Here is a 27,265-nt window from a genome sequence, read left to right on the forward strand (position 1 = left end):
AAAGCCTTTTCCCCACCTTTTTCTCGTAAAATCAGCAACTTTTTTTCTTGTAGATTTGCCACTTTAATCAAGTAAATTTGCAACTTTTTTCCCTAAATATTTTTATTTTTCCTTGGTATGGACTTTCAAGCCAGAACTTTAGAGGGAAGCTGATGGAAAGACTCAATGTTGCTTCATTTTTATGTCTTCATGTCATGAAGAAATAATGTGCAGGTGGTTTTAATGGACTAATTTTTAGTGACATCTAGGGTTTGTTTGGTGGCATTCAAGGAATCATATTTTTGTACCTTTTTAACACTGGTAAAATGACAGAATCATGCTTTAATTTTCACTTATTAGAGTCCACGACGGTCCAGAGGAAAAGGTTAATTATTCAGTTACTAAAAAATAAATATAGTTGATTGTTTTTAACTAAAAGTGTAGATCTACTACAGTAAATATCTCACCGGTCAGCTGAATCAGATCGAGGTCTTCAGTCTTCTCAGATGTGTGAAGAATGTTTATTCAGTGTTTGAATATGTAAAGAAAAGCTGTTTAAATAAAGTGCAGATCAGCTTTGGTGCTCATGTATTGGACTTTATTGACATTAAAGCAATAGGAGGTGCACAATAATTTTGAATACCTTACAATATGATCCAAATCCATTTGCCTTATACATAAACATGGCTCGTCAGCACAATTCTTGGGTAAAAGTCGTCATTTCATTCTGATTAAGCCGTTACTTACTTACTTACTGAGAGAGAGACAGAGAGGGGGGGGGAATCGATCACAAGCCGTCTAAAAAGGTTTGCTTTTTAACGTTGCCAATTTAAGAAAAAACATTTAAAAAATCCACTTGTTTCCATTTTTTCCCAAAATAAACAGGCCACATTCACACCGTTACTCCTCCAAAACTCCGGGGCGAGACTGAAAGCAAACCTTTTAACAGGCACGGTTCGTTGAGCTGTCAATCCAAATCGATAAAAACAAGCTGGTTTTCTCTCGTTCGTTCTTAAATATTAATACTTGTAAACCATGTGAAGCTTGTTGTAAGAAAGAAAAAAAGTCTGTAAATTTATTGTGCAACTAGGCCAGAACTACATCAAACACTTGAGCGTCTGCGTTGGGCTTTTATATAAGTTCTTAGTAATTTCATTATTATCATCCCAGCACGACAAAAACAAACAAAAGCCCATCTAACTAAGGAGGTAGAAACACAGGCAACTTTGAAACGTTACGGCGGCACACCAATGGTTACGACTCCTTAAAACAGTGTAACATTAGCAGGATCGTGAGTATTGCAACCACTCGTTTAATAGAAGACGAGAAAGAGGGACAGATGACAAAGGGGGTAAAAAATCAAAACAAAAGAAGAAGAAATGCTCGTCATCAGCGACTACGAAGAGCACTTTTATTTAAAAGAAGAAGCTGAAAACGGGATTTTTAAGCAAGCATATGTTGACTAAACACCTTAATAATAATAATTCATCGTGAAATGTTCCGCCAGCTTATGCTTCACTCTCACTTTCCCCCCTTGACATCCATCAAACTTTCTGAAAACAAAAGGCTGAACGCTGATCGCTGCGCTGGGTTTAAATCCCCCTTTTGATGTTTTTTTAAAAAGGATCACATGACTCCAGGCAGGAAGATCACAAAAGCAGCTCACTGATAACACCTTTTTTTTTTCTTATTAGTCTTATTTAACTAGCGTTAGCAAAAAAAAGATGACCACTTATTTAGGATTTATTTAGATCGAGAAGTTTCCTACTGGGAGGGGAAGGGGAGGGGTTCAGATCAGTAAAAATTGTGTGGAAATGAAAAACATGCAATACAGTGAAAAAAAAAAAAATGTTAACAGAAGACATGGTTGAGCCACTCAAGGCTGCAGAATTCATCGGGACACATATCCCAAAAAAAAGAAAAAAAAAGAAATCAAACATCCATTAGGCAACAGATCAATTGATGCTTCTTCGGCCCGTCGCCACGGTAACGCGGCCGGTTACATACACACACGGGGCCCTACGGATAAAAAGCTTTTTTCGGTTTTATGTTTGCGAGACGGAAGCAGCTAAGTGCCATGTTGGTAGTGGTTAAATTAAGAATGGAGTTAAATAAAAAGGACAAAAAGGCGAGTGTACTAATAAAGGTAGCAGAGGTCGATCTTCTACGCCATGATGCTTCGCTCTTGGTTTCTCAATCTGCTTCGTCCTCAGACTCCTCCTCCTCCGCCGTCTCCAGCCAGGTGAGCCACTGGTTCACCTGAGGGGACAGAAAACAACACGTCAACACAATTAGTTTATTTTAAAATAAGAAATATCATAAACATAAATTCCATAAACGCCCAATGTAACGTATATGTCACATCACACATCTTTGAGATTTAGGTCTGTGGTATATCCCCTTTAATTTTCCTTCAAGGATAAATAGGTCTGGGTTCTTATGAGTTAAGAGCTGATATTTAGCCATTTACACATCACGGGCACTTTAACGCATTTTTTCTAAGAGCCAAAAAAATATTAGACCACCCTTGTTTTCTTTCATTTCTTGTTCCTTGTTTAATTTAAGAGCTGATATCTAGACATTTTCAATGTTTTTCTTGATAATGATTTTGGTTATTATCAAGAAAACCATGTTAAATGTCTAGATATCAGCTCTTGAATTAAACTCTTATCAGCTATTTTTGTTGGTATCATTATATTTGTCCAAACAAATGTACCTTTAGTTGTACCAGGTATTAAAATCAACAAGAAATTGAAGAAAAAGTGTGGTCTAATAATTTTTTCCATGACTGTATGTGTTCACATGCTATAGGCTGCTATAAAGTGAATATTTCAAATACGTCTTTAACCCCGAGACAAGACTATGTTCACCAATTCTGTCCCTGGTTTATGTCGTTGAATAATAGCCAAAAAAGAACATCTTTTGGATGTAAAATTCCATCACTTAAATTGACATTTGTGCTAAAAGTTGTGGCCCAAAAAGTGCTTCATAAGCTTCCAGTCGTCTTTGAACATGTAATCAGTTCATCTGTCTAATAATTTTTTCCATGACTGTAGAATCCCTCCCAGCATTACTGTACCTGGAATAAAGATTTTCCTTTTCCAGGGAATTCTTGAGTAATGTCTTCTTTCCATGCAAGGAAGGCTTCTTCTTCAATGATCTCCATGTCGTAGAAGTTGACAAAGTAGCGCAGCAGCATGCCTGAGAGGGAGGAAACATCAAGAAAATGTCAGATTGGTTGCTCTGGTAACTAATGCATTTCCAAGAAAATCTGCACAAGTACTAAAAAATGCATCAAAATCACTAGTAACTAAGGTTGTCAAAAGTATCGATACTAAAACGTTGTATCCAGATACGATACTCATTTTCAAAAGTATCGATGAAAAGTGTTATTTTCTCTCTTGAAGTCCCAGAATGAAGCAGAGAAAAGTCGACTTATCAAGCTTTTTGCTTTTGTGCACAGCATACAAAATATTGTTCTAATTGTTATTGTTTATTGTATTTATTTATATTTTTTGCACTACCTCTTTCTTTTTCTACCTTTTTCTGTCATTTTGTATCTTCTTTTAGTAATTTAGTGTTTTTTTTTTGTCATTTTTTTGGTCATTTTGTGTCTTTTTTTTTTTTTTGCACTATCTCAGACCCTCAGACCTGTTATCATAGTTCCAATTTCTTTTGGCACAACTGTTTTTTATTACAAATATTTAACCTGTGGTTCTGTAAATTTTTACATGTTGCAATTTTCTTGTTGTTAAAAATATTTCTGTTACATTTTGGGGTCTTTGTTTTTATCCTTGTGGTATCGAAAAAGGTATCGAGTATCAAATATTTTCCTGAGTATCGGCATCAAGTTGAAAATTTTAATATCGTGACAACACTACGAGTAACTACAGACAGCTTATCGATCCAGTTCTAGTGGATTCTGCAGGACTTCGGGGTACTGTACCTTTAGGGAAGGCGCTGCTGTTGCAGTGCACCTGCAAGGCGTAGAGGGCGCTGACCTGCAGCTCGGTGTGGTCGTGCAGGAACTTCTGCATGACGGGCTTGAAGGCCAGCAGCAGCTGCTTCTCCTGCTCCAGCTGCTCCTTGGGGGGGGCCGCCAGCTGCTCATCACCCTCCGCCATGCACAGCTCCTGGGAGATGTACTGGAGGAAACTGGGAGGAGGATCACAAGACACCAACAGATTAAAACCTCTGAAGTCCAGGAGAGTTTGGTTCAAATTTGTCAACTTCCTATGCATTAATTTCTGCCTCTGTTTAGCATCTTTCAGTCTGTCCTTACATCACATGCATGGCTCCTTTTTCTCCACACAAACTTGGCTATCAGTCAGGTTTTTCATTTTATTTTAATTAACAAAGTATAAAGCTGCCAGGAACCCAAAATACAAACAAAAGACACAGGTGTCTATGGAAATGTACCTTATTTTTTTAACCATTTATACACAAAAACAGCAGAAAAAAAGAATAAATAAAAAAACGACAAAACAGTCTATTTGCATGTAATTAAATATAGTAATAGTTTTCATTGTAGAAAGAAAATTCATTTTAAAAATGGTCTAGAAACATAAATGTCACACTGTGAAAGCTCCTATGATTGAACTTTCAACTGGCTTTCTCAGCTTGTCCACACATGATATATAAAGTTATTACTGTAAATAAAACGTGTATTTTCAATAAAAAGATGGACTCCAGAGAGTTAAAGAGACATTCATCAAAAATCGGATCGTTTCCAACCTGTGGGATTGCATTTCTCTCATTTTATGCAATAAATAAAAAAAGGTCCACCAACATTTATACCGTTCCTTGGAACAATTTTGCAATTACTCCACTTTCATAAATGTGATCAGGCAACTATTTTAAATTTGACATTAATAAACTTTTCTATGAATTTCTAATTTATTGAGATGCAACTGTAATTTTTTTTTCTCCCAGTAATCAACAATAGTTGTATCCTTATTTTATGCAAACAATACATGTAAGTTTAGCTCATGGGACAATCTGGTCAAAAAACACTTTCTTTCACTACTTATTGAACTGAATTTAGATCCAATTGAGCCTCACAATTCATCATAATTGGTGATAAACTAGCTGTGCTGCTACCTGGTCATGAGGATGTTGACGAAGCCTTTATCGGTGTGAAGCTTGGGAGAGATGTTGTCCTTTATCCACTTGTAGATGGACTGTGGAGAGGGATCTGCCTTTATCTGTTTCAGCAGCTCCTTCTCCAGCTTCAGCAGCGGGAACAGGAAGCTCAGGCCCTTCCCCTCCAGGATCTCCAGCATGCGGTCTTTGTTCTGATCGATTTCTGCCAAAAAAAAACCAAAACAGTTATTCAACAGGTCAGAGGAAACAGCCTGTCCACCTACTAGGTGATCGATTCTCAAAAAAGTATCGATACTAAAACGTTGTATTCGGATACGATACTCGTTTTCCAAAGTATCGATATTTGGCCGTGTTATTATTAGCCATTAGCTGCAGCTAGCAATTAAAGGCTGATGTCACGTTAATGATTATAAACAACGTAAATAAATAAATCAGACGTGTAGTACGCCCATATTACATTAATTGACACAGTGTCAGTATAATAAGCATTAAGAGTTAATAAGTTTACATAAATGTTGGTGACTGAAAAGTGTTATTTTCTCTCTTAAAGTCCCAGAATGAAGCAGAGAAAAGTCGACCTGGAACCAAACAGCAACACACACAGCCGACACTACCGACGAATATATGTGTTCATTTTTACATGTTGCATTTTTCTTGTAATAAAAGTATTTGTTAAATTTTGGGGTCTTTGTTTTTATCCTTGTGGTATCAAAAATGCTATCGAGTATCGAATATTTTCCAGAGTATCGGTATCCAGTTGAAAATTTTAGTATTGTGACAACCCTACTAGGGTTGTCAAAAGTATTGATACTCAAAAAAATATCGATAGTAAAACATTGTATCTGGATACGATACTCATTTCCAAAAGTATCGATACCTAGCCAAGGAATGAACACTTAAGTTAAGTTATTTTTTTTAATCAAGCTTGCCTAATATTGTGCACAGCATACAACCTCAAAATATTGTTCTAATTGTTATTTTTTATTGTATTTTTTTTTTTTTGCACTACCTCAGACCTGAAGCTTGTTATCATAGTTGCAGTTTCTTTTTGCACAACTGTTTTTTTTATTATAAGTATTTTACCTGTGGTTCTGTTAATTTTTCTTGTTAATAAAAATATTTCTGTTAAATGTTGGGGTCTTTGTTTTTATCCTTGTGGTATCGAGTATTGAATATTTCCCTGAGTCTCGGTATGCAGTTGCATGGTGCCACCCGTGCAGCTACCTGGGAGCATCTTCTGCATGTTGACGTGGCTCTGCTGGAAGAGGTCTGTCAGCCACTCGCGATCCTTCAGCTTGGCCGTCTGCTGCAGGCAGAGCAGGAAGAGGGGGAAGTGCGTGCCGTTCTCCAGAGGGTGAGCCAGCTCCGCCACGCTCACCAGCTCCGCGATGACGGCCCGGGCCGCAAACTGGGCCAGGTAGGACTTCACCAGGGGCACGTCCTGCTCGATCTTAGGGCACTGGTCCAAGACGGTGAGGAAAGCCTGCGAGGGAGGAAAACACCAGAGAGTGACTCACGATGCAGCCAAACCTGTAATTAAACATGTCAACGTTCTGTGGTGAGGTGGTTTTTGTTCTTTCCCTCTTTAAAAGTCTCCCTCCAGACATGTTTTACAGCATGAAGAAAACCTGATACGAGATGATTAATAGGTTCTTTAATGCCACACAGAGGAAAACAAAAAACACTGAGAAGAGGCTGAAACACTTCTACTGTTGCTCCATGGCCGACTCGTGATCTGCAGTTTGGGATCCGTGAGAGGAAACATTAGCAGGGCTTGAAGCAGAAAAAAATTGTGTGCCTGAAATTTTTTGATGCATGGGGGGGGGCATCATACATGATGCATCATGTATGATGAAATATTAGCATTAACTTAAAAGGAGATCCAGATCAAAGTAATTAATGATATGGTACTGACAATTAAAAGTATCGAACCAAACCATCTAGGGGGGGTCCGGGGGCATGCCCCCCCGGGAGAAAATTTGTACATTTTTAAGTAAAATGCATCTATTTTGTCTGAGGCATGAAGGGGGCCGGTCGATCATAAACAAAGCAGCATGGCTAATTATTATGCACAGTGTCCGCTGATCATAAACATAGTGATCGTGAATTAACGGTACTCGCTAACTGCGCACAGAGTGTCCGGTGCTTGTTGTAAACAAACAGATCGCTGTTTCTCCTGCAGCAGCAGCACATACACACTGTACGGCTACAGAGCTAACTGCCGCTAACGGCGCCGCTCTTCTTAACGAGCCGGCCTCCGGCTCGTTAGTGGGTCGTTAAAAAGAGAGTAAGAAGGAGTCGCTGGATTAGTCTCCAGTCACTTTCTTGAGAAATAGTAATGACGTGGGTCTCAAGCATGCTCGGCGATGAGCCGCCTTCTTCTTCTCCGGCAGGCTGTACGCTATCCACCGTAATGCTGCCCTCCCCGGTCATACCCAGATCTAACTAGGTTTTTTTTTTTTTTTAAACATGATTAAAAAAAAAAAAAAAAAAAAAAAACACCAAAAAAAATCCAGAGCCGGATTTCGGGCACCGTGCCGGAGGTCTTCAAGCCCTGCATTAGAGATGTTTGAACCTCCAGACTCAGACCAGGAGTCTGTGTCTGAAATTCAGTGACTAGCAAACGCATACAAATATGAAATTAACGTAACTGTATCCCAAATCGGACACGGTTCGGCTATGATTCTATCAAAATTTCACATTAACTACTAATATACATGATCATGTTTTGCTTCCAATTAATTTAATTTAAGTCATGTCACCTAACATATATATAAATTTTTTTTTGAAAAAATGCTCTTATTCTTTTCTCTTCTTTTCTTCTTTAACATATAGCACTCCTTTAGCGATGACAGTTAGCTCTTAAAGTTATGTACTTACTTGATTCCTGTGGTCTATGTCTAGAACCTTCAGGTTGAATGCACTTTTTGTAAGTCGCTTTGGACAAAAGCATCTGCTAAATGACATGTAATGTAATATAATGTAATGGTGTTAAACTAAAGTCTAACGTTTTATATTTCGAACCGTATATTGTTTTAACAGTGTACGTTAGCCTCAGTTTGACCAGAGCTGGCTAAAGCAGAGATTCCCAACCGTTGTCTTGAGGGACCCACAATTTACCATTGTAAACTTTGCCGACCCTTTCTGGGGGCTAGCTCGCCGAGTTTTTGCCGCACAGTGATGTGACACATATCTTTGTAATCAGCGTAGTTTCTGCTTTCGTGGGACACCATCATGTGTGGAGTTTTGGTTTAAGAGGTTAAATTTACAGTTGTGCGTTGCACAAAAGTAAGTAATTTAGTGTAAAGTTAGATGCTAAATTACTTTCTTTTGAAAAAAGCCGACATTCAAACTTGCATGCCTTGCCATGTGTAGTGAGCTTGTAGATTGGCTTTTTTTCAAATGTATAGGTATAGATGTATATATTAACCCGTTAGATTTATTACACCCCTTAAAATCAAGAGGGCTTCCCGACCCCCGGTTGGGAATCACTGGGCTAAAAGATGCTAACGCCGGTGAATTAGCCGTGCGCTAACTGTATCCCAAATCGGACACTTACATACATAAACTGGTGTAGTTTGAGTTGTGATATCACAGAAACTCTGGACGGCTGTTTTTTGTACCTGCATGAAGTTCTCTCCAGTGATGAGGCCCTCGGTGCGGAGCGTGTGGATCAGGGTGCTGGCGTGCTCCTTATCCTCGTCGGGACGGTCCAGGGAACACACGATGATCTTGCTCAGCATCTCCGGCAGAAAGTGCTTGGGAGCCTTCATCTCTCGCACGCCGCTCACAGCCTCCGTCAGGTTCTTGCTGTTCAAGTACTCAGTCACGATCGCCTCCTGAGGGGGACATTTAACATGCAAACATAAATGAGCTGTGGCCAGTTTGATCACTGAATTATGAAACTTTAGAAAACTGATCTGTGCTCTAAACTCTATGGAGTTTTGGGCTATTTTGTCCATTTTTGAATCCTTTTCATCCTGCCTGTATACACCACTTACACAATGTTTAAATGCCATGTTGGTATATTTTTTTTTCACCTATATGACCTAATTATAATTTATTTTTTATTCTGACTTACTGGATCAACATTTTGAACCAAAAAGAAACAGAAAAACCAACATAAATGTGATCTTGTGATTGTGTGTGATCCGTTCATCAACTCTGGTTTTTATTCTAGTGGGACTCTATTTTATTTGTGTCTTGTGTGTTTAGCGTAACAATTTTGGTAATTTTGTGTCTTTTTTAGTCATTTTGTGTCTTTTTGTATCTTTTTTAATTAATTTTGTGTATTTTTTTGTCATTTTGTGTATTTTTTTGGTCATTTTGTGTCTTTTTGGGGTAATTTTGTGTCTTTTTTAGTCATTTTGTGTCTTTTTGTATCTTTTTAAATTCATTTTGTGTATTTTTTTGTCATTTTGTGTATTTTTTTGGTCATTTTGTGTCTTTTTTGGGTAATTTTGTGTCTTTTTTAGTCCTTTAGTCCAACATAAAATCTGATTTTGAATCTTTTTTTACTTTCAAAACACTATCATGCTCAATAAAAGAATTTTAAATGTTGCAAATGTGAACAAAGGTTGCAAATCTAACATATAAGAGGGTTCCATCCAGTTCTATCATTTTATACTAAATCTATTTGAGCTTGTCTCCAGTTTTACCTGGTATATCATCATCAAACTGAAACTGGCCTCATGGAGTTTACAGCCAGAACTTTAGAGGTAAATTTACAGTAGGGCTCCACGCTGCTTTGTTTTCTAGTCTGGATGGAGTCAACAAGTCTGGATTATTTGGAGCTTTTGGACGCTCCACAGGGTTAACCGCTGCTGTTAAAAGATAAGCAGCTCATAATTCTAGTAATTTAACTTTTTGGTCTTTAGAGAGAAAAGAAAAAGCTGACATTACAAATCAAATCTAACTTCGATCATATATTTACTTTTTCAGCACACGGTAACATCTTTCAGATGGATTATAGATGTTTATTTAACATTTTCTAACAAACTGGAGCTGCCAGTTAGATAATAAAGGTTGTAGCAATAGGCTGTTTAATGCCAATTACTCCTCTTTACCGCACTTCTTGCAGATTTTCTTGTGTCCAGTCAAATTTGTTAAACGATTTCCCATTATTTTTATACACTGAAGCAGCTTCTAAACTGAGAACGGGTGAAGAGATGCAACTTTTTGTTCTGCCTACCGTCATTTTGAGCAGTTCCTCCCTGGCAGGAGGTGGTTTCTTGTTCGTCTTCTGAGGTTTCTCTTGGATGGGCGGAGGGTTGGTCTTCAGGCCAAGCTGTGGAGGCTGAGGACAGAGGTCAAGGGATTACTGCAGATATATTTCTAAACCAGTACTCAGAACCTTTTATGAAGAATGGGTTTAGCCAGGCTTCTGTTTTTCCTTTCACATGCTAAATATCATAAAATAAGGAAGAAGTATTTTAAGAAATAAGATATATATTCAGGGTTTGTACACTTTAGCAGTGGTCAAATTCAAGCATTTTTCAAGGAAAATTTCCAAGCTTTTCCAGTATCTTACACCGGTTGTAAATTGCATGTTTTAGATGAGTACTTACATACTAAAAGGGGGAGATTTCACTGAACCATACCAACAGTGATGGTGTTACACTTTTAGGAGGAACGGTCTTCATTTCAGATAGGCTACTCATTATTTTTACATTGAACATGTGATTATCTATAGTCTATAGATGGATATAGTCAGATTGTAAGAGAAATACAGTAAGAATTTCAAGCATTTTCAAGCACTTTATCCAAATTCCAAGCACTTTTTAAACCTTGAAAATACATTTAAATTCAAGCATTTTCAAGGATTTCAAGCACCCGTATGAACCCTGGATATTTTTTAATCTCTGTAATTCTGTAATTGCAATATCCACTCACAACACTAATCAGTTTAAATGAAACATATGGCTTCTGAATCATCATCAAGGGAACGGAGACGACAGTCCAAAAATCGCACACAAATGTTTCATCTCAGATCACGTTGAGTGGGAAAGAAAAACATCTTATTAAACCTCTGAAGTCCAGGAGATTTTGGTTCAAATTTGTCAACTTCCTCTGCATTAATTTCTGTCTGTGTTTAGTCCTTACATCACATGCATGGCTCCTTTTTCTCCACACAAACTTGGCTATCAGTAGGTTTTTTCAATTTATTTTAATTAACAAAGTATGAAGCTGCCAGGAACCCAAAATACAAACAAAAGACACATGTTTCTCTGGAAATGTTCCATTTTTTAAAACCATTTATACACACAAAAACAGCAGAAAAAATAATAAATAATAAAACTACAAAACAGTCTATTTGCATGTAAATTAAATATAGTAATAGTTTTCATTTTAGAAAGAAAATTCACATTTAAAAAATGGTCTAGAAACATAAATGGCACACTGTGAAAACTCCTATGATTGAACTTTCAACTGGCTTTCTCAGCTTGTCTACATATCATATATAAATAAAGTTATTACTGTAAATAAAACATATGTATTTTCAATAAATAGATGGACTCCAGAGGGTTAAATGTTTACCTTCTGTCATTAATTGAAACAATATTTTAAACAAGAAGTATTTTCTCCCCTCTTGTCTGTGTTCATGCTTGTTAAAATGATAATTTTCCCCTTACCTGTCCCAGAGGGGGGGTTTGGGTGCGTGGGGGCTGGGCGCTGGGGGGCATCATGGTGGGGATCTGGGGCTGGAGCTTGGGTACCTGGTTCTTGTTGAGGAGGAATGACTGAGCAGGTCTGAGGCTGATCTGTTGGACCAGCAAGCGGCAGGATCACAGAGCATATGTTAGGATGAGTCGTGCAATTAAATGTGTGTTTTTTTTTAATTTGATCTTATTATCTGCACATTAGCTCCGTCCATGCCCTCATATCTCATAATCGCAGTCAGCGGACCAGCTACCAGTTTGAAGGAAGAAGAGGAGGAGGAGAAGGAGGAGGAGGAGGAGGAGGGAGGATAAGAAAGATGGAGATTAAAGACAAGAGTAGAAGGGAGGAGACAGACTGGTAGCAGGTTGTGTTCCTCAGAATAACGCGTCTTTTCATAATCACTGGGCATGGAGACTAACACACACACACTGGTGTGATTAGAGCTTGTGCAGGATGTGGCTCTTTGCACCAGAAAGACTCGAGCATGAACTTTATCAAAATGTGATAAGAAGCTTTGAGTCCATTCCATGTTTGGTACACTTCATAACAAGATAAGTGATGCACATGTCTGCAACCCAGCAACAACTTACTCCAGTTACCTCATCGGCATTAAGCTGCCCTTTCTTGCTGAATCGTGGCGGCATGTCCTTGGACTGAACCTGCTGCTGGGCCATGTGGTTCTGGTTCTGGTTGAGGAAATGCTGGTTCTGAACCTGTCGACAGTCACACGGGCTTAGTGGATCTGTTTCTTTTTTCATTTATCTTTTATTTATTTTCTCGAGGAATCATTTAGGGCAGGGATGGGCAACTTCAATGCTGCAGGGGGCCACAGTTTTTCATGTTCACTACCACATATAGGACCGTGCACTTCACCAGATATGATGAAACTGTAATTTTAAATATGTTTACAGTGCAGTAACATATTTCTTACGTGATTTCTGATTTTTAGATTATTTTTTTGGTATTTTTCATGCTTTATTGAAAGTGAGAGATAGAAAGGGGGTGACAGAGGGGAGAACATGCGGCAAAGGGAGCACAGGCCGGATTCGAACCCGGCTCCGCCGCAGCAAGGACTCGGCCTTAATGGTAACGTTCTACCAGTGTGAGCCACCGGGACGCCCCCTGATTTCTGTTTTTATCAGTGCAAGAACAGCAGACCAACATTAATTGCAAGTAGTAATTTTGTGCATTTTTTCACTGCATTTTTAAGATTTCATGCTCAAATGCATGTAGTTGTACTGAGGGCCACTTCAAGTGAGGGTGCGGGCCGTATGCGGCCCCCGGGCCTCCAGTTGCCCACCCCTGACTTAGGGCAACCCCTCATTTGCAATGATGTCGAGAGTACAGAGAAAACATGAAACAGCATAGACAAAACACGTGCAAAAACATTTAAAAAACTGTTGCAGTGAAAAGGTAGAGTTATTGGTTATCATAGTTTTAAACTGGCCCATAATTAGTTATAATTGTGTTGAGTTTGAGTGAATGTTGTAAGATGTTCCAGGTAGATGTAGCAGAGAAACTGAAAGCAGTTTTTCCAAATTCAGTATTAGTCCGGGGAACATTGAGCATTTAGCATTAATCACTGGAGCGTGTTGGATAATTACTATGTGACCAGTTTAATAAAGTGCTGAGGTTTGGTGGCATGTCGCCTATCAAGACTTTATAAATGAAGAGGAACCAGTTAATGTCTCGTCTCACTGATAAGGTCCAATCCCAGCTTGTTGTATAGGATGCAATGATGCTTAAAAACTTAGACCTCAGGATTTGTCAAGAATCAAATCAATTCTGAGTGTTTTCTTTATTTACCTGGTTGGACTTAACGAAAGACTTTTGCCCAGCGTCGAACTGTGACTGTGGTGGAGGGGCCATGTGACCGCTGTGGCCGTTGAAGAGCGGGTTGGTGCGATGGCGTCCCATAGTGGGCGAGTACCTGTCCTGAATAACCCCCGGGCCAGTTCCAATCCCACTGCCTGAGGAAACAAAACACACAGATGATGTCAGGAGGAGAGAATTTAGTCATTGGAGTATTGGAAATGCCCTAATAAACAAAAACAGATCAAACTATTTTTAACCCTTTGATGCACAACATTTAAACACCTTCTAATGCACAACATGGGTCCAAAACTACCCACATTCATTCCCCATGTTATTTAATACTGCTGTGTGTTTGAATAACTTTTTTTTATTACAACAGATCATTATATCCATTTTTCCTTTCATACTTTATGAAGAAAAATAGTTTTTGTATTATTACATCAAGTTTATACACATGGGTCAAAAATGGCCTTGTGCATTAGAAGCATAGTGATACAAAAAATGATTCACTTAATTAACAATTTGAGTATATGTGTAACTATGTTTGTCTTATTTTGAAGGTTTAACTTTAACAGAGTTGTTAGAACCACCAGATTACATTGGAAAATCACATATTTTAACATTTGAGACTTATTTGAGCCACCAAATAATAATTTTCATTGGAAAAACACCAATTTAACAAAATAGGATATTTAATATTTGTGTCTTCCTTGTCAGGTTTTAAATTGGTGACAACATATAAACTCCTTCTAAAGCACAATATGGGTTGAAAACGACCTTGTGCATTAGAAGCTCAGTGATAAAAAAAGGGGTTTTAATTAAAAAAGTAAGAAATGAAAATGAAAAATTAGGATGTATGATGATCAAAAACAAGTTATTTGAGGAAATCCTGGAATACTGAATGATGAAATTAATTTATTGCAAAGATATAGAACATAAAAACGTAGTCGGGTCACTTTAGACCCATGTTGTGCATCAAAGGGTTAATCAATTTTAGCTCATCACTTGGTTACTTTTGTTGACGGTTTGTTACTCGAGATTTTAAAACAGCTTTATAATGGCTGGAAAAATATGTTTTAACATTGTTGACATGAAACTGAAATCATGATGAGATGAAGCTACACGGGTGGAAAGCGTACCTGGCATTTGCCCAAACATATCGGCCAATCCCCCGAGAGTCTCCCTGTCCAGTTTCATTCTGTTGGGCATGAAGGGGCTTTCCAGGAAGAAGTCCATCCTCATACCCTGAGACATGGGCGCTGGGATGAAAACACCCAAATCCTACAGGGACACACACAGCAGAGCTGGTGTCATTAAACTGCTCAATAACATGTACATGTGTAAACATACAAGCCTCAACTTCCACCTCTGATCTTTTAACATTTAACCATTAATCATCCAGAAAACTGGATGATCTTAACTAGAGGTTATCAACCGTTTTCCTTTGAAGGACCCCGAAAATTAATACAGATTAGGTCACAGACCCCCTACTTCATAAGATTTTGCCCCATGGATCTCAGTCTGAAAATACAGTCATGGAAAAAAACTATTAGACCAGCCTTGTTTTCTCCTTGCCTTCTTGTTCATTTTAATACCTGGTACAACTAAAAGGTACAATTGTTTGGAAAAACATAACAAAAATAGCTCATAAGAGTTTAATTTAGGAGCTGATATCTGGTCATTTTCCATGGTTTTCTTGATAATAACCAAAATCATTATCAAGAAAACCATGGAAAATGTCTAGATATCAGCTCTTAAATTAAACTCTTATGAGCTATTTTGTTGTTATCATTAAATTTGTCCAAACAAATGTACCTTTAGTTGTACCAGGTATTAAAATGAACAAGATATTAGAGAAAACAAATGTGGTCTAATAATTTTTTACATGACTGTATTAGGTCACAGACCCCCTACTTTCTAAGATTCTGCTTCAGGGACATTCATTTGAAAAGATTTTGTTAATTCAGTTTGATCAAAACCAGAATTTTACAGCTGTAAACTACAGGTGAGGAGGAGGTGAAAGCTATGATCAGAACAGTCACTTTTAGGATTAAATAATGAAAATGAACTAATCCCCCATTCTCCTGGTTGAGAAGAACTGTTGGACTCACTTTGACTGCGTCCTGACGGATCTGGTGAATCGTCTTTGGTCCGTTGTCGATGAAAGCCTTGCGGGGGACCCAGTTGTTTTCTCGCAGTTCCACTGTGTCTTGCAGCAGGAAGCGGATCCTAGCGGGCAACTCCTTGTTGTTCATTAAGGATCGCATACGGCCAAAATACTGATCCATTAAAGACTGGAGAGGTGATGGGGAGAGAGAGAGAGTGAGAGAGTGAGGACAGGCAGATCTGGTGGAGACAGTTTGACAGCAGGATTTATGTTAGCGCTGGCTGGGAGCCAAGTGGGGCTTTAGGTGAAGCCTGACCAGCCAGATGGTGACCTGGAGTGACCTGGTCGACCCAGGCAGGACCACAAAGAAAAACCAGGCAGCCAAAACCAAAATGTACAGCGTCTGGTTTGCATTTACAGGCCTAATGCTCTGCTTTTTTACATCATGGCCAGGGGACTACAGATGAAAACTAGCCTTCTGGCTAACTCTTTTTTAACCATGTATAATCATGTGTTTCATGAAACACATGATTGTCCCCTTTTAAATAAACTAATAATAATAATAATTAGGGGTGTGCGATATCGTATCGTTCACGATTACACCGGTTTATTTTTTTTTACTAGTAAAAAAATGCAGATCATGATATTGGCAACATTCCTACTTTTTGACGTTGTGGCTTAAGGGTTTCCCCATTCATTACCTAGAGCAGGGATGGGCAACTTAAATACTGGAGGGGGCCACAGTTTTTCATCGATGACACCATAGGGCCACATATAGGACGTGCACTTAATTTTGCTCCTTTAAGTCCTTTAAGTTGTTAACATGAGCCCAAGTTTACCTGAACCCCAAACAGTTCTCTCTACAAGGCCTAACCTTAAACTTTAATCCTAACTCCAACCGCGGAGGTGATGCTACGGAGAGCACCATTCAGGAAACATCATTTGACGGTAACAGATTTCAACACAACACCTGTATTTAGAAGTTTGGCCACACGAGTTAGTACTGTAGGTAAATATGGTTGTTTCTCCCGCTGTCCTAGTCATTCTCTGTAAAGTCGAGCCGTTTACACACGTTCTTCTGGGCTTTTTAGTAGTTTAGACATTTTAAATCCTGCTTAAAATGAACATTCAGCGTGCTGTTCATTGTTTGTTTACATCCGAGTACTTCCAATATGGCCGACATCCGGCTAACTGGCTACAATGCGCTGTGTAAAACACTCTAAAAAGTGCCGGTCAGAGCTGCTCTGATTTTCTTTTTTTAATAAAAGCCTCCTTCAAATAATAGCCTGCCCCGATTATTAGCCAGGTCCCAAACTGATTTTTTATTAATAGAAGCCCCGGCTACTATTTGAGGAAATACGGTAACCAATATGTACAGCGTCTGGTTTGCATTTACAGCCCTGATATTTCCTAAAACACAAGTTCCTTACCTTTGCTTTCTCATGGTCGAGTCTCGGCCCCACTGTTCTCATTATCTGACAGAGGCACTCCAGATCCTCCCCCATATCCTTGAGCTGGACTCTCTTCTTCTTTTCCAGAAGCTTCAGAAAAAGATTAAGGAGGGAAGAGGAAAAGTCAGAGGGTTCACAGAAGGTACTCCACTCTCGTTTCATGAAGGTATGCAGCGTTTCTTTTGATTCTAACTGATGTGTGGCCTTACAAAGAAAAAAATATATATAAAAAAGTGCCTTCAAAACAATTCAAAGCGAATTTCATCAAACATCAGAAAGAGTGCACGTACTGTTTTGATGCACTTATGAAGGATAGATTCGTGGATGAGGTCGAGTTTGCCAAGCTCCCCGATGAATTTAATGTTGCCAAGCATCTTGCTCTTGGCAATGGAACGCTGCTCCTCCTCCTCAGAAGTAAGAGGGTTGTCATGTTTGTCATAGACTGAAGTGAGAAGGAGAAAACAGGAGTAAGTAGTGTCCCGGCTGTGATGAGAGGAGCTACAGAGATAACGGCACGTCTCACCAGATAAACAAGGATATTGACTTACTTTCAACATTTCTGGTGCGGTTTTCAAATTCATCTTGAAGTTTGGAAATCAGCAGTCTTCTGAAGGTCTATTAGAGGATTAAAAAACAAAAACAACATCAGTGGTTTGATGTAACTCAAGAAATAAAAAAAATCGAGTTGCAGGTCGGCCTGGGTCATTTTGTGTCTTTTTTAAGTAATTTAGTTTTTTTCTGTCATTTTGTGTCTTTTTTTTAGTAGTCCCCTTTAATTACTTTTTTTTTGTAATTTTGTGTCTTTTTTAAATAATTGTGTCTTTTTTTAGTTAATTCTGTCTCTTTTTTGGGGTAATTTTGTGTCTTTTTTAAATAATTGTGTCTTTTAGTTCATTCTGTCTCTTTTTTGGGGTAATTTTGTGTCTTTTTTTGGTCATTTTGTTTCTTTTTAAAGTTATTTAGTTTTTTTCTGTCATTTTGTGTCTAATTTGGTCATTTTGTGTCTTTTTTTAAAGTAATTGTGTCTTTTATGTGTCATTTTGTGTCTCACCATAACACATTTTTTAGGACAATATGTTTTCACAGAAACTATCACAATAAACGACAGTATCGTTGTCTCGATGTTGTTTTAGTTTTATAACTATATTAGAGCATAAAAAGTTCATCCTTTTCCACAGCAATTCATTTTTGAATTGAGAATATTAAACACTGGAATTGAAATGTGGAAAAGAAATATTAAAATATCCTACATAAAACAAATAAACTACAACCAAAACAAATAAAATAGACTTTCAGGCTCTGTTAACTAAACATTGCAATGAGAAAAACATGTATTACACAGGCGGCAATCTCCGTGTCTGAGCATGGAAGCCACCAGGAAGTGCATTAAGGGCGCTTTCACACCTGAAAGTCCGGACCAAGGTCCGGACCAAGGTCCGTGTTCTGTTACATTGTATACATTTGGTCCTGATGGTTTTGGTTTCACACTGCAAAAAGAAGAACGGACTTTACAAGACAATTCTACTGGACACGTCATCTCCCTGTGGACTTCCGCGGCTCGCTTTTACGCTGCGTTGTTGGGCCGGCCGGCATCTGACAACCGTGTTTACACAAAATGAATCCGAGTCGCCTTTTACCTGTGTGTCGCTCTCTCATCCTCTCAGAAAACAAATTGAAAGTGTCGTTGTTTTTGTGTGTTTTCTCGAGTTGGCTCTTTATAAAGTCGTCCGACCAGATTTCAATGAGGCATCCAATCTCCTCATCTCCCCATGTACTGCCGCGGCTCATTTGTCATATATATTTTTGTTTTATCTGCTGTAACGGCTGATTGAGTTTTGCTGTAACGGCTGATTGAGTTTTGCTGTAACGGCTGATTACTGTGAAATAACTCCTTTTACCATAATTCGAGAGCAGAAGAAGAAAAACACTTCCTGCCATTGATACGAAGGTCCGAACTATAAAAAAAGTTGTGTTCACACTGCAAAAGGTTCGGACCTTGGTTCGTTTGGTCCGGACCGAGACCACCTCTTTTGGTCGGACCAAACTTTGGTCCTTTGGTCCGGACCGTGGTCCGCGGCACCTTTCACACCAGGAATTTAGGTTCGGATCAAACTGAAAAGTCCGAAAGTCCGGACCAAACGAGATAGGTGTGAAAGCGCCCTAAGCCTGCAATTCACCGAAAATTCCAATAGGGGGTGCTAAGTTTGGCTGCAAAAGAAATCTGCCCATTCATTTCAGTGCTAAATTTGAAAACTTCTCACTTGATTTATTACCTCAGAAAAATTTTTCAGGGACAACATTATGGTCTCAATCGCTAGTAAAAAATCTTCTTCAAGACAATTTGATGTCAATAGTTCTAATAATGGCCCCATTTAGAAGAAAATAGAAGATAAAGAATCGTATGATTTGGGGCGTTTCTAGCTTTGATTGACAGGTCACTGACAAGGCGAGCCGTCACCAGGAGAGAAGCAGAGCGTATCCACGGCAACGTGTCAATAAAGTTATATATAACGTTATATAGATAGAAAAGAGGACGTTTAGCGGTTTGGTCTCATAACTTTGACCCTTTCACACTATATTTTCACTTAATGACAGTTTATTTGAAAGTTTTGTTCAGTAAAATGTCTTGTTCAGTGTTTGGTTGGACTAACAGACACTCCAAGGAGTCGCTGCTCAGTTTTCTGAGGTAAGAAAGATACATTTTGTTTTTGTTTTTTTGCTAGCCAAAACTAACATCCCAGTTAATGCTCCAGTTAATGCTAACATGAATTAGCAGCGGCTTCTCTCAATCAGGTTGCCGGTGTAGAGATGCGTGTAGTCAGTGTCGTCAGATCCCGCCACAGTCCAATTATGGTCTGCTCCGCGTATCGGAAACAAGATGGCGACGCAAGATGGCGACGAGTGTAACGCTGAACTCGAGGCTTCCAACGGGCAGTCCACAAACCAATGGGTGACGTCACGGTGACTACGTCCATTATTTATATACAGTCTATGGTATTACACTGTAAAAAATAATCTGTTTAATTTACGGTAAAATAAATAAATGTAAATATCAGCAAAAACTGTAATTTAGACTAAATATTATTTATTTATATATTATTTTTTAGGGTTATTGAGTCATTGTGACATCATGGTATTTCTCCATTAACTTTACATGAAAATATTATATTTTTATAAAAGTAAAAGTTTTATGCTATTCTTTGATTTACGATAATTTAAAGTGTCTAATACGGTGATATACAATTCTACAAATATTTTTTTTACAGTGTATATTATTTTATTACGAAAATAATAATTTTTCGTAATTTTGTGTCTTTTTTTTGTCATTTTGTGTCTTTTTAAAAAATAATTTTTTGTCTTTTTTGGTAATTTAATTTTTTTTTTGTCATTTTGTGTCTTTTTTGGGTCATTTTGTGTCTTTTTTGGGTCATTTTGTGTCTTTTCGGTCATTTTGTGTCTTTTTTCGGTCATTTTGTGTCTTTTTTCGGTCATTTTGTGTCTTTTTTTAAGTAATTTAGTGTTTTTTCAGTCACTTTGTGTCTTTTTTTGGTCATTTTGATACTGCCTCAAGCAGCCCCCAGGTAATTTGAGTTTGAGACCCCTGCTTTAAACCCAACACAAAAAAGCACAAAAAGTCACACATGTAAACGACAATATATTGAGTCCAGAAAAAAAAACTATCCTGTCCATTTTTATATATCAAACGATAAACGGCCTAGTTGCAGGGAGGTAATAAGTGGCACTGACGGCTTCATTACGAGCCGCTCAGCAGAAGAGAAACTGTCGTGGTGAAATAGAAGAAAACAAACTGAACTGAAGGTTTGAAAACTGCACAACGACATGTGAGCAGCCACACTTACTGTGCTCTGCTTTTGGGATGTTTGGATCTCAGATGAAGGGCCATCAAAGTTTGGTGCGTCCTCTGCCAAGCGCAGACATAGCTGAGCATAGAGCGAGCTATACTTCGGCTCTTCTAGGGCTTTGTCTACAATCTGCAGCGCAGCCAGGGAGGAGAGGAGAGGAGAGGAGAGGAGAGGAGAGGAGGGAGAAACCAGAGAGAGGGACCACTCGGGTCATTAAAACGTGCATCGCTATGAGTCACTGGCAGCTGCCTGCCAACAACCCATGAATACGTTTCCATTTAGCGGAGGGCTAAAGAATAGAGAAAAAAAAAATGGAGGCTTACCAGCAAGATGATTCCTTTAAGGACGAGTTTTGAATCTACGCCCACGTTCAGGAGCTCAAGGCATAGCTTGTCAAACTTCTCAGGCGTGAGTTTGTTGAGTATGCTAGAAAAATAAAAACAAAGAGGGGAAAGGGAGAGGCAGCAGGAGAGTGAAGTCAGTGAGATGTTATCAAGAAACTTTCCCAGTTTATTTAGTTAGCAGGCCAGAATTCATTAGGATCACCTCAGGTTTATTTTAATTTTTTTGTTTTTTTTTTGGTTGAAAGGACGATACCTTTTATAGAAGCGATGTTTGCCTGGATTCATGATGTCCAGGATTACAATCAATGATACTGGTTAAAGCTGTATTGGTTTTTTTTTTTGTATTTTATTTGTTTTATGATCAAATGCACTTGACCAATTATTCCTAAACATTTAATCCAAATGGCTATCATTTAATGGTTTGATTCTGCAAACTGTCTTTTTAATTTGTGCTGCACTTTTCTAATGTATTTTAACTATAAAAGTTGTTGTAGGACTGTTGAGTATTACTTGTTGGAATTTGGACCCCAGGAAGACTAGCGAACTGCCATGGCACAAGCTAATGGGGATCCTTTAATAAAACATAAACATAAAACATAAACAAATGACACCTAATGGGTGATTCTCATGAAGCCAGTCTAAGTTCTGTCTGTGAAGATTATAAGGACACACTTTATTAAACTAAATATATTTCACTTTTATATGAATGAACAAAATACCCATAATGAGGCACAATTCATTGTTTTGAGTTTTTAATATTTTTTAACATATTTTTGATTCACTTCAAATTCATTACTGTAATGCGTCCAGATAAAAATATCATGGTTTCCCCACACTTAAATAATTAGAAAACTTTATAAAAATAAATAAACATTTGTTTCAAAATTTATAATTTAAATAGAATTTTTGCAATAAAATATGTGTACATTTTAATAAAATACATGTTGGTGATACCAGCTACCCTTGAGCATATTTAAGTGCTTGCCAAAGGAAAAAAGAGGAAAAAAAAAAGTTTTTTTAATTTAAAAATGTGTTATGGTAATTAATTTTGCTCACAGTGTCTCTAAAAATGTCAGAAAATACATTCATATTAAACAGTGACTTTATATTATATGTTATAAAGGGTCAAAGAAAATATGTATTCAATGCTCTTGGATTTTTGCCATTTTAAAAAGCTGTTTGCCTTCCCTAGTTACTGTCTGTGTGTCTATTTGTGCAAGTGAATATCTTCTGATTGTTTTTGAAAACGGGGATTTCCCCTCGACTGTTAAGAAAGAAAAAGAAAAGAAAACCCACACACGCACACACCGTTTAAGAAAAGTATTTTCCAAATTAAAAAACAAGTGAAGTGCTGTCAACAGCGTGCCAGAACAACACAGTATACTGGCAGCGAGGCCTGCCAAATGATCCAACAGTTCCACAACACAGTGAACCACTGTAGTGCAATCTGACATCTCCGTTTCTCAATAAAAGGAAAGATTAACTGTTGAGATTAAGTTGAAAACATGTAAAAAGTCACGTTGACCAGCACTGCTTTGGTCACGTTCACCACGCATGTCACATCGAGCCTAAAACTGTTTTCCCCGTCTACAAAAATAAGTTTCTGAATATCTTCACCCTGGAGTTTGACCAAAGGTCCGTTTTCAGTGACCTAAAAAGCTGATTCGGTTTGGATGAAAGGCCAAAAGACACAGAAAAAGCTATTATGTTTCAAAGAAAAGTCTGTATATATATATGGTTTATGCCCAAGTTATACCACTTTCATAAAATAAACCCTGTTGCTGGCACAAAGTGATATTTGACTTATTACCAATGGAATATTTAACACACAGATTTAAATGTAAGATGGATGACTTTTTAAAGATCTGGGCACCCTTCTTTAAATATGCTGGTAAAAGACTCATAACTATTGTATTAAAAGGGATGATTGATGGCAATGAGGGAAACTTGCTAACTAATGTTTTTGGGTTATAAGTAGGGATGTCCCTGGTCATTGATTTACTTATAATTATTATTATTTTTAATTATCAAAAAAATATGGCATTTTCTCTCGAAATGGAAATTGAGATTATTGTAAAAATTGTTTGTTTTTATTTTTACTAATCTTCACTTCTTTCCAGATGTGTATTTGCTACATCACTGTCAATCATAATGGAACAGAGCATTTTCATTGTATTGTCTGTATTACATAAGTAGTTGGATATTTGTTTTTTGTGGCCATAGTGTGTTGTTGTTTGTGGTTTTTGTCTATGTTGGAAAATGCAATAAAAATATTACAAAAAAACCCTGTTGTTGACACTTGTTTAACCTGCATTTGGCCCACTAACACCAGGCTGCAGTCACGAACGATCCTTAAGACAAGACGGATCCTTGAGTTAACAATTACATGTGCAAAACAGAATTGTTGACTTAATAGTTATTCAAAAGTCACTCCAGATTTCATGCGAGCTGCAGGCGAAGCAGAGCAACTGGAAACAATTGTTCTGTGCTCCACTCTGAGTTAATACAACCACCTTTTTGTCTGCGTCCATGATCACATTTGTGTGACATTTCAAAAGCAGCAGCCAATATTAGGTTTACATAATTAGATTGCACTGATCAAACACAAGTATTATATTTGTCTCAGGAACGTCAGTTATCCCTTGAAAGAGCAGATCAGCATCAGACATAAGAATGCAAGTTTGTTCATAATGTGTCTGAAACAAAAGCTCCAAAGCTCTGTGATTGGTTAATGTTAACGTAAACTCAAAATCATTGTTTCATACTGCATAACATGGCAGCTTTTGTTGCTCAAAAATGATTCGTCGACCATTTTTATACTTCTTCCCCGAGCCTGAGAACTCAGTCACACTTCTGGAGAAAGCTGCAGTATCACTTCATCTGCTGTGACTCAGTGCAACGGAGCCAAATTAATAATGATTTATAAATCCACAGGCTTTGTTTACTAAATCTCATGATCCACTGTGGCTTTCGCTTTCTTTACTGGCTTTGTTTTTACACGGAGCAGAACAGTGTGTGAGTTAATGTTAAGAAGACAACCTGATTTTCTGATGAGGGATTTTGTAAATAAGCTTGCCAGTAACTAGAGGAATCATGACCGATGATGATTGTGGAGATCCAGAGGTTAGCACGTCTTTTTTTTTATTTTGGTAACTAAAACAACAGGATCTAAATGCGGTCGTGCATATTTGAAATGTGCAGTTGTTTACTTCATTTCTCTGAGCTCGGATTGCAGCGTCTGCTGCGGTGGCCTCTGGCTAACCCACATTCCTGAGGAAACTCTGTCATCTCTTCATCTTTTGTACTTTTAAACATCACCTGACACGGAGGCAAACAGGGCTTAAGTGCCTTCAGCGAAGCACATGCCATCTTAGTGACTGCAGCTCGCTCTGTGCCAATTGGACACAAGATTATCCGTACGTGAAGAAATGTGTCAACAACACATGAGCCGCAGAAAAAAAAAAAAATCATGAAAGATGCAATTGATTCTCTCCCTAAACTCCTGATCTCGTCTTTGATCACTTCAGGGTTGAAAAAGAGCATTTAGAAGAAGCTGGAATTTGATTTTCTGACAGCAAGTGCAACGTATAGTTCCATATGTCAAGATGTATTGATTGGTGATTCTCATGAAGCCAGTCTAAGTTCTGTCTGTGAAGATTATAAGGACATACTTTATTAAACTAAATATATTTCACTTTTATATGAAGGAACAATATAGCCATAATGAGGCACAATTCATTGTTTTGTGTTAAAACAATATTTTCTATATTTTTAAACATATTTTTGATGCACAAATTCATTACTGTAATGCGTCCAGATAAAAGTGTCATGGTTTCCCCACACTTATATATTTAATAAACTTTATAAAAATAAATACACATTTGTTTAAAAATGTATAATTAACAGAATATAATCAAACATAATGGTTTTTAACAATGTATAAAGAACAAACTCTGAATGAAAATTGATGAGAAAAAAAATTGTAAAATGTTACGGTAACGATGGAATCGTTTGCATTGAAATAAGTGAATTTTGCACAGTGTCTCTAAAAATGTCAGAAAATACCTTAAAAGTTTAAATAGATTATAAAGTCGTATTAAACAGTGACTTTAGATTGTATATGTTATAAAGGGTCAAAGAAAATATGTATTCAAAGCTCTTGGATTATTGCTATGAGCTGCACCATGTTCATGAGAATCACCGTATCAGCATTTCCTTCAGGAGAGCTCTGCTGAATAAAGTTTGAGCTACAAGTCTTGGGCTCTATTTCTGGCTAAGCCTGGATACAGTTATGGGAAGAAAAAAAACAATGCCTTTTGTCCCCGGGGATGGATAATTAACTCTGTAAATAAATATGCATACGTGCTTGAACCTTACCCCCTCACTTTCCTGAAGATTGCATCGTGTCGCTCTTTTTCGTTGCTGGAGTTGACATCTCGTCTAGTGCTTCGTGAAGGAACCCATCTCTGAACGCTTTGCCCTGGGGTTTTCCCCAGGAACTCGCTGCAGACCAACAGAGAGAGAGAGAGAGAGAGAGAGAGAGAGAGAGAGAGAGAGAGAGAGAGAGAGAGAGAGAGAGAGAGAGAGAGAGAGAGAGAGAGAGAGAGAGAGAGAGAGAGAGAGAGAGAGAGAGAGAGAGAGAGAGAGAGAGAGAGAGACAGAGAGACAGAGAGAGAGAGAGAGACTGAGCACCACAGAGTCTGGAGACATCATGACTGGTGCAGAAAAACACACTACCCTTGCAATAAAGTAATTTTTCATACACAAAACAAAAACCCTATTACCAACACTTAGGGTTGTCACTATACTAAGATTTTTAACTCGATACCACAAGGATAAAAACAAAGTTGTTTTTATCCTTGTGGTATCGAGTATCGAATATTTCCCTGAGTATCGGTATCGAGTTGAACATTTTAGTATCGTGACAACCCTATTTGCTAATCTCATTAAACATACTGGTGTGGGATTCTAGGGGCTCGGAGCAAAAGTAAGCTCACAAAACCATCAACCGGCAGCTGGTGGAACTAAACACGACCCAAACTAGGAGGAAAGACCCACAAATAGGCGACTTCAGGAGCCCTCACATCCACTAGGAATTAGAAAAACTCCCTTCAGTAAGAAGATACAGGGGAGAGCAACAAGAAACATCTCAGAAACAAGAAGACGCAGGCGGAGTGGTCTTCATTTCAGATTATAGGCTATAGGCTATTCAGTTTATATATTTTTTTCCATTGAAAATGCGGTTATCTATAGTCAGATTGCAAGAGAAATACAGTAAGAATTTCAAGCATTTACAAGCACTTTATCCAAAATCCAAGCACTTTTCAAACCTTGAAATTCAACATTAAAATTCAAGCATTTTCAAGGATTTCAAGCACCCGTACCAACCCTGCACAGAGTTTGGAGACATCATGACTGGTGCAGAAAAACACACTGCCCTTGCAATAGTTATTTTACATACACAAAACAAAAACCCTATTACTAGTACTGCACTACCAGGTCTATCAACTTGCATCAAACTTACACAGAAGAAAAGAACAACACCTTAACTTGACCTAAAATCAGATTCAGGTGTTGGATGCATCTAACCATTAACCATCAAAACAACGTCTGTCTCTTAAAAGTTTTTCACCCTTTGTTGGATCATAATCCCAGACTGCCCGGGTTGGTAAACAGGCCGTTGGCTGACATCATGTTCCAGGACTTCTGGGAATTCAAATCTAAGTTTCCTGGAATTTGGGCCTTTTAATCAACAAGGCTGTCTGGTCTATTTTCTCTGCCGGCGGGGGAAGCTACTCATGCTTTGGTTGCTGATAATTAAATCACTATACGTCAAGTGTGCTCGGGGAAAAAATTGGGAATAACAAACCTGTTGCCGACAGTCTTGGGATAGTGCTGAGGTGCGCCCCTACCACCTCCTCCCCCCCGAAGAAGCACTGCAGG

At 38.1% G+C, this 27,265-nt stretch overlaps 1 protein-coding gene and 1 non-coding gene across 2 annotated transcripts; both read right to left on the reverse strand.

Moving 5' to 3' along the window:
- Positions 1 to 555: 555 nt before the first annotated feature.
- On the reverse strand, positions 556 to 27,258 carry eif4g2b (eukaryotic translation initiation factor 4, gamma 2b). The gene is made up of 19 exons (XM_059334835.1): positions 27,192 to 27,258; positions 25,700 to 25,825; positions 21,302 to 21,404; positions 20,976 to 21,107; positions 17,664 to 17,730; positions 17,406 to 17,557; positions 17,095 to 17,205; positions 15,669 to 15,851; positions 14,697 to 14,838; positions 13,549 to 13,712; positions 12,333 to 12,455; positions 11,715 to 11,843; positions 10,274 to 10,378; positions 8,706 to 8,921; positions 6,307 to 6,565; positions 5,080 to 5,284; positions 3,926 to 4,134; positions 3,059 to 3,180; positions 556 to 2,238 (listed from the first exon to the last, which is right to left on the reverse strand). The coding sequence occupies exons 6-19, from the start codon at positions 17,487 to 17,489 to the stop codon at positions 2,173 to 2,175; spliced, it is 2,118 nt and encodes a 705-aa protein (XP_059190818.1). The 5' UTR covers positions 17,490 to 17,557; positions 17,664 to 17,730; positions 20,976 to 21,107; positions 21,302 to 21,404; positions 25,700 to 25,825; positions 27,192 to 27,258; the 3' UTR covers positions 556 to 2,172.
- Positions 11,955 to 12,151, reverse strand: LOC131974050 (small nucleolar RNA SNORD97). Its single transcript, XR_009394621.1, has one exon. It is a non-coding gene; the product is annotated as a small nucleolar RNA SNORD97 (small nucleolar RNA).
- Positions 27,259 to 27,265: the final 7 nt, after the last annotated feature.

The sequence above is a fragment of the Centropristis striata genome, chromosome 6 (genome assembly GCF_030273125.1).
Source record: "Centropristis striata isolate RG_2023a ecotype Rhode Island chromosome 6, C.striata_1.0, whole genome shotgun sequence".
Lineage (NCBI taxonomy): Eukaryota > Metazoa > Chordata > Actinopteri > Perciformes > Serranidae > Centropristis > Centropristis striata.

Coding starts and splice junctions, on each gene's coding strand:
- eif4g2b (XM_059334835.1), bottom strand. CDS start 17,489: ATGCTTGGCAACATTAAATTCATCGGGGAGCTTGGCAAACTCGACCTC. Junction 12,456..13,548: donor CTTTCGTTAAGTCCAACCAG/GTAAATAAAGAA, acceptor GACTGTCGACAG/GTTCAGAACCAGCATTTCCT. Junction 3,181..3,925: donor CAGCAGCGCCTTCCCTAAAG/GTACAGTACCCC, acceptor CCTCCCTCTCAG/GCATGCTGCTGCGCTACTTT.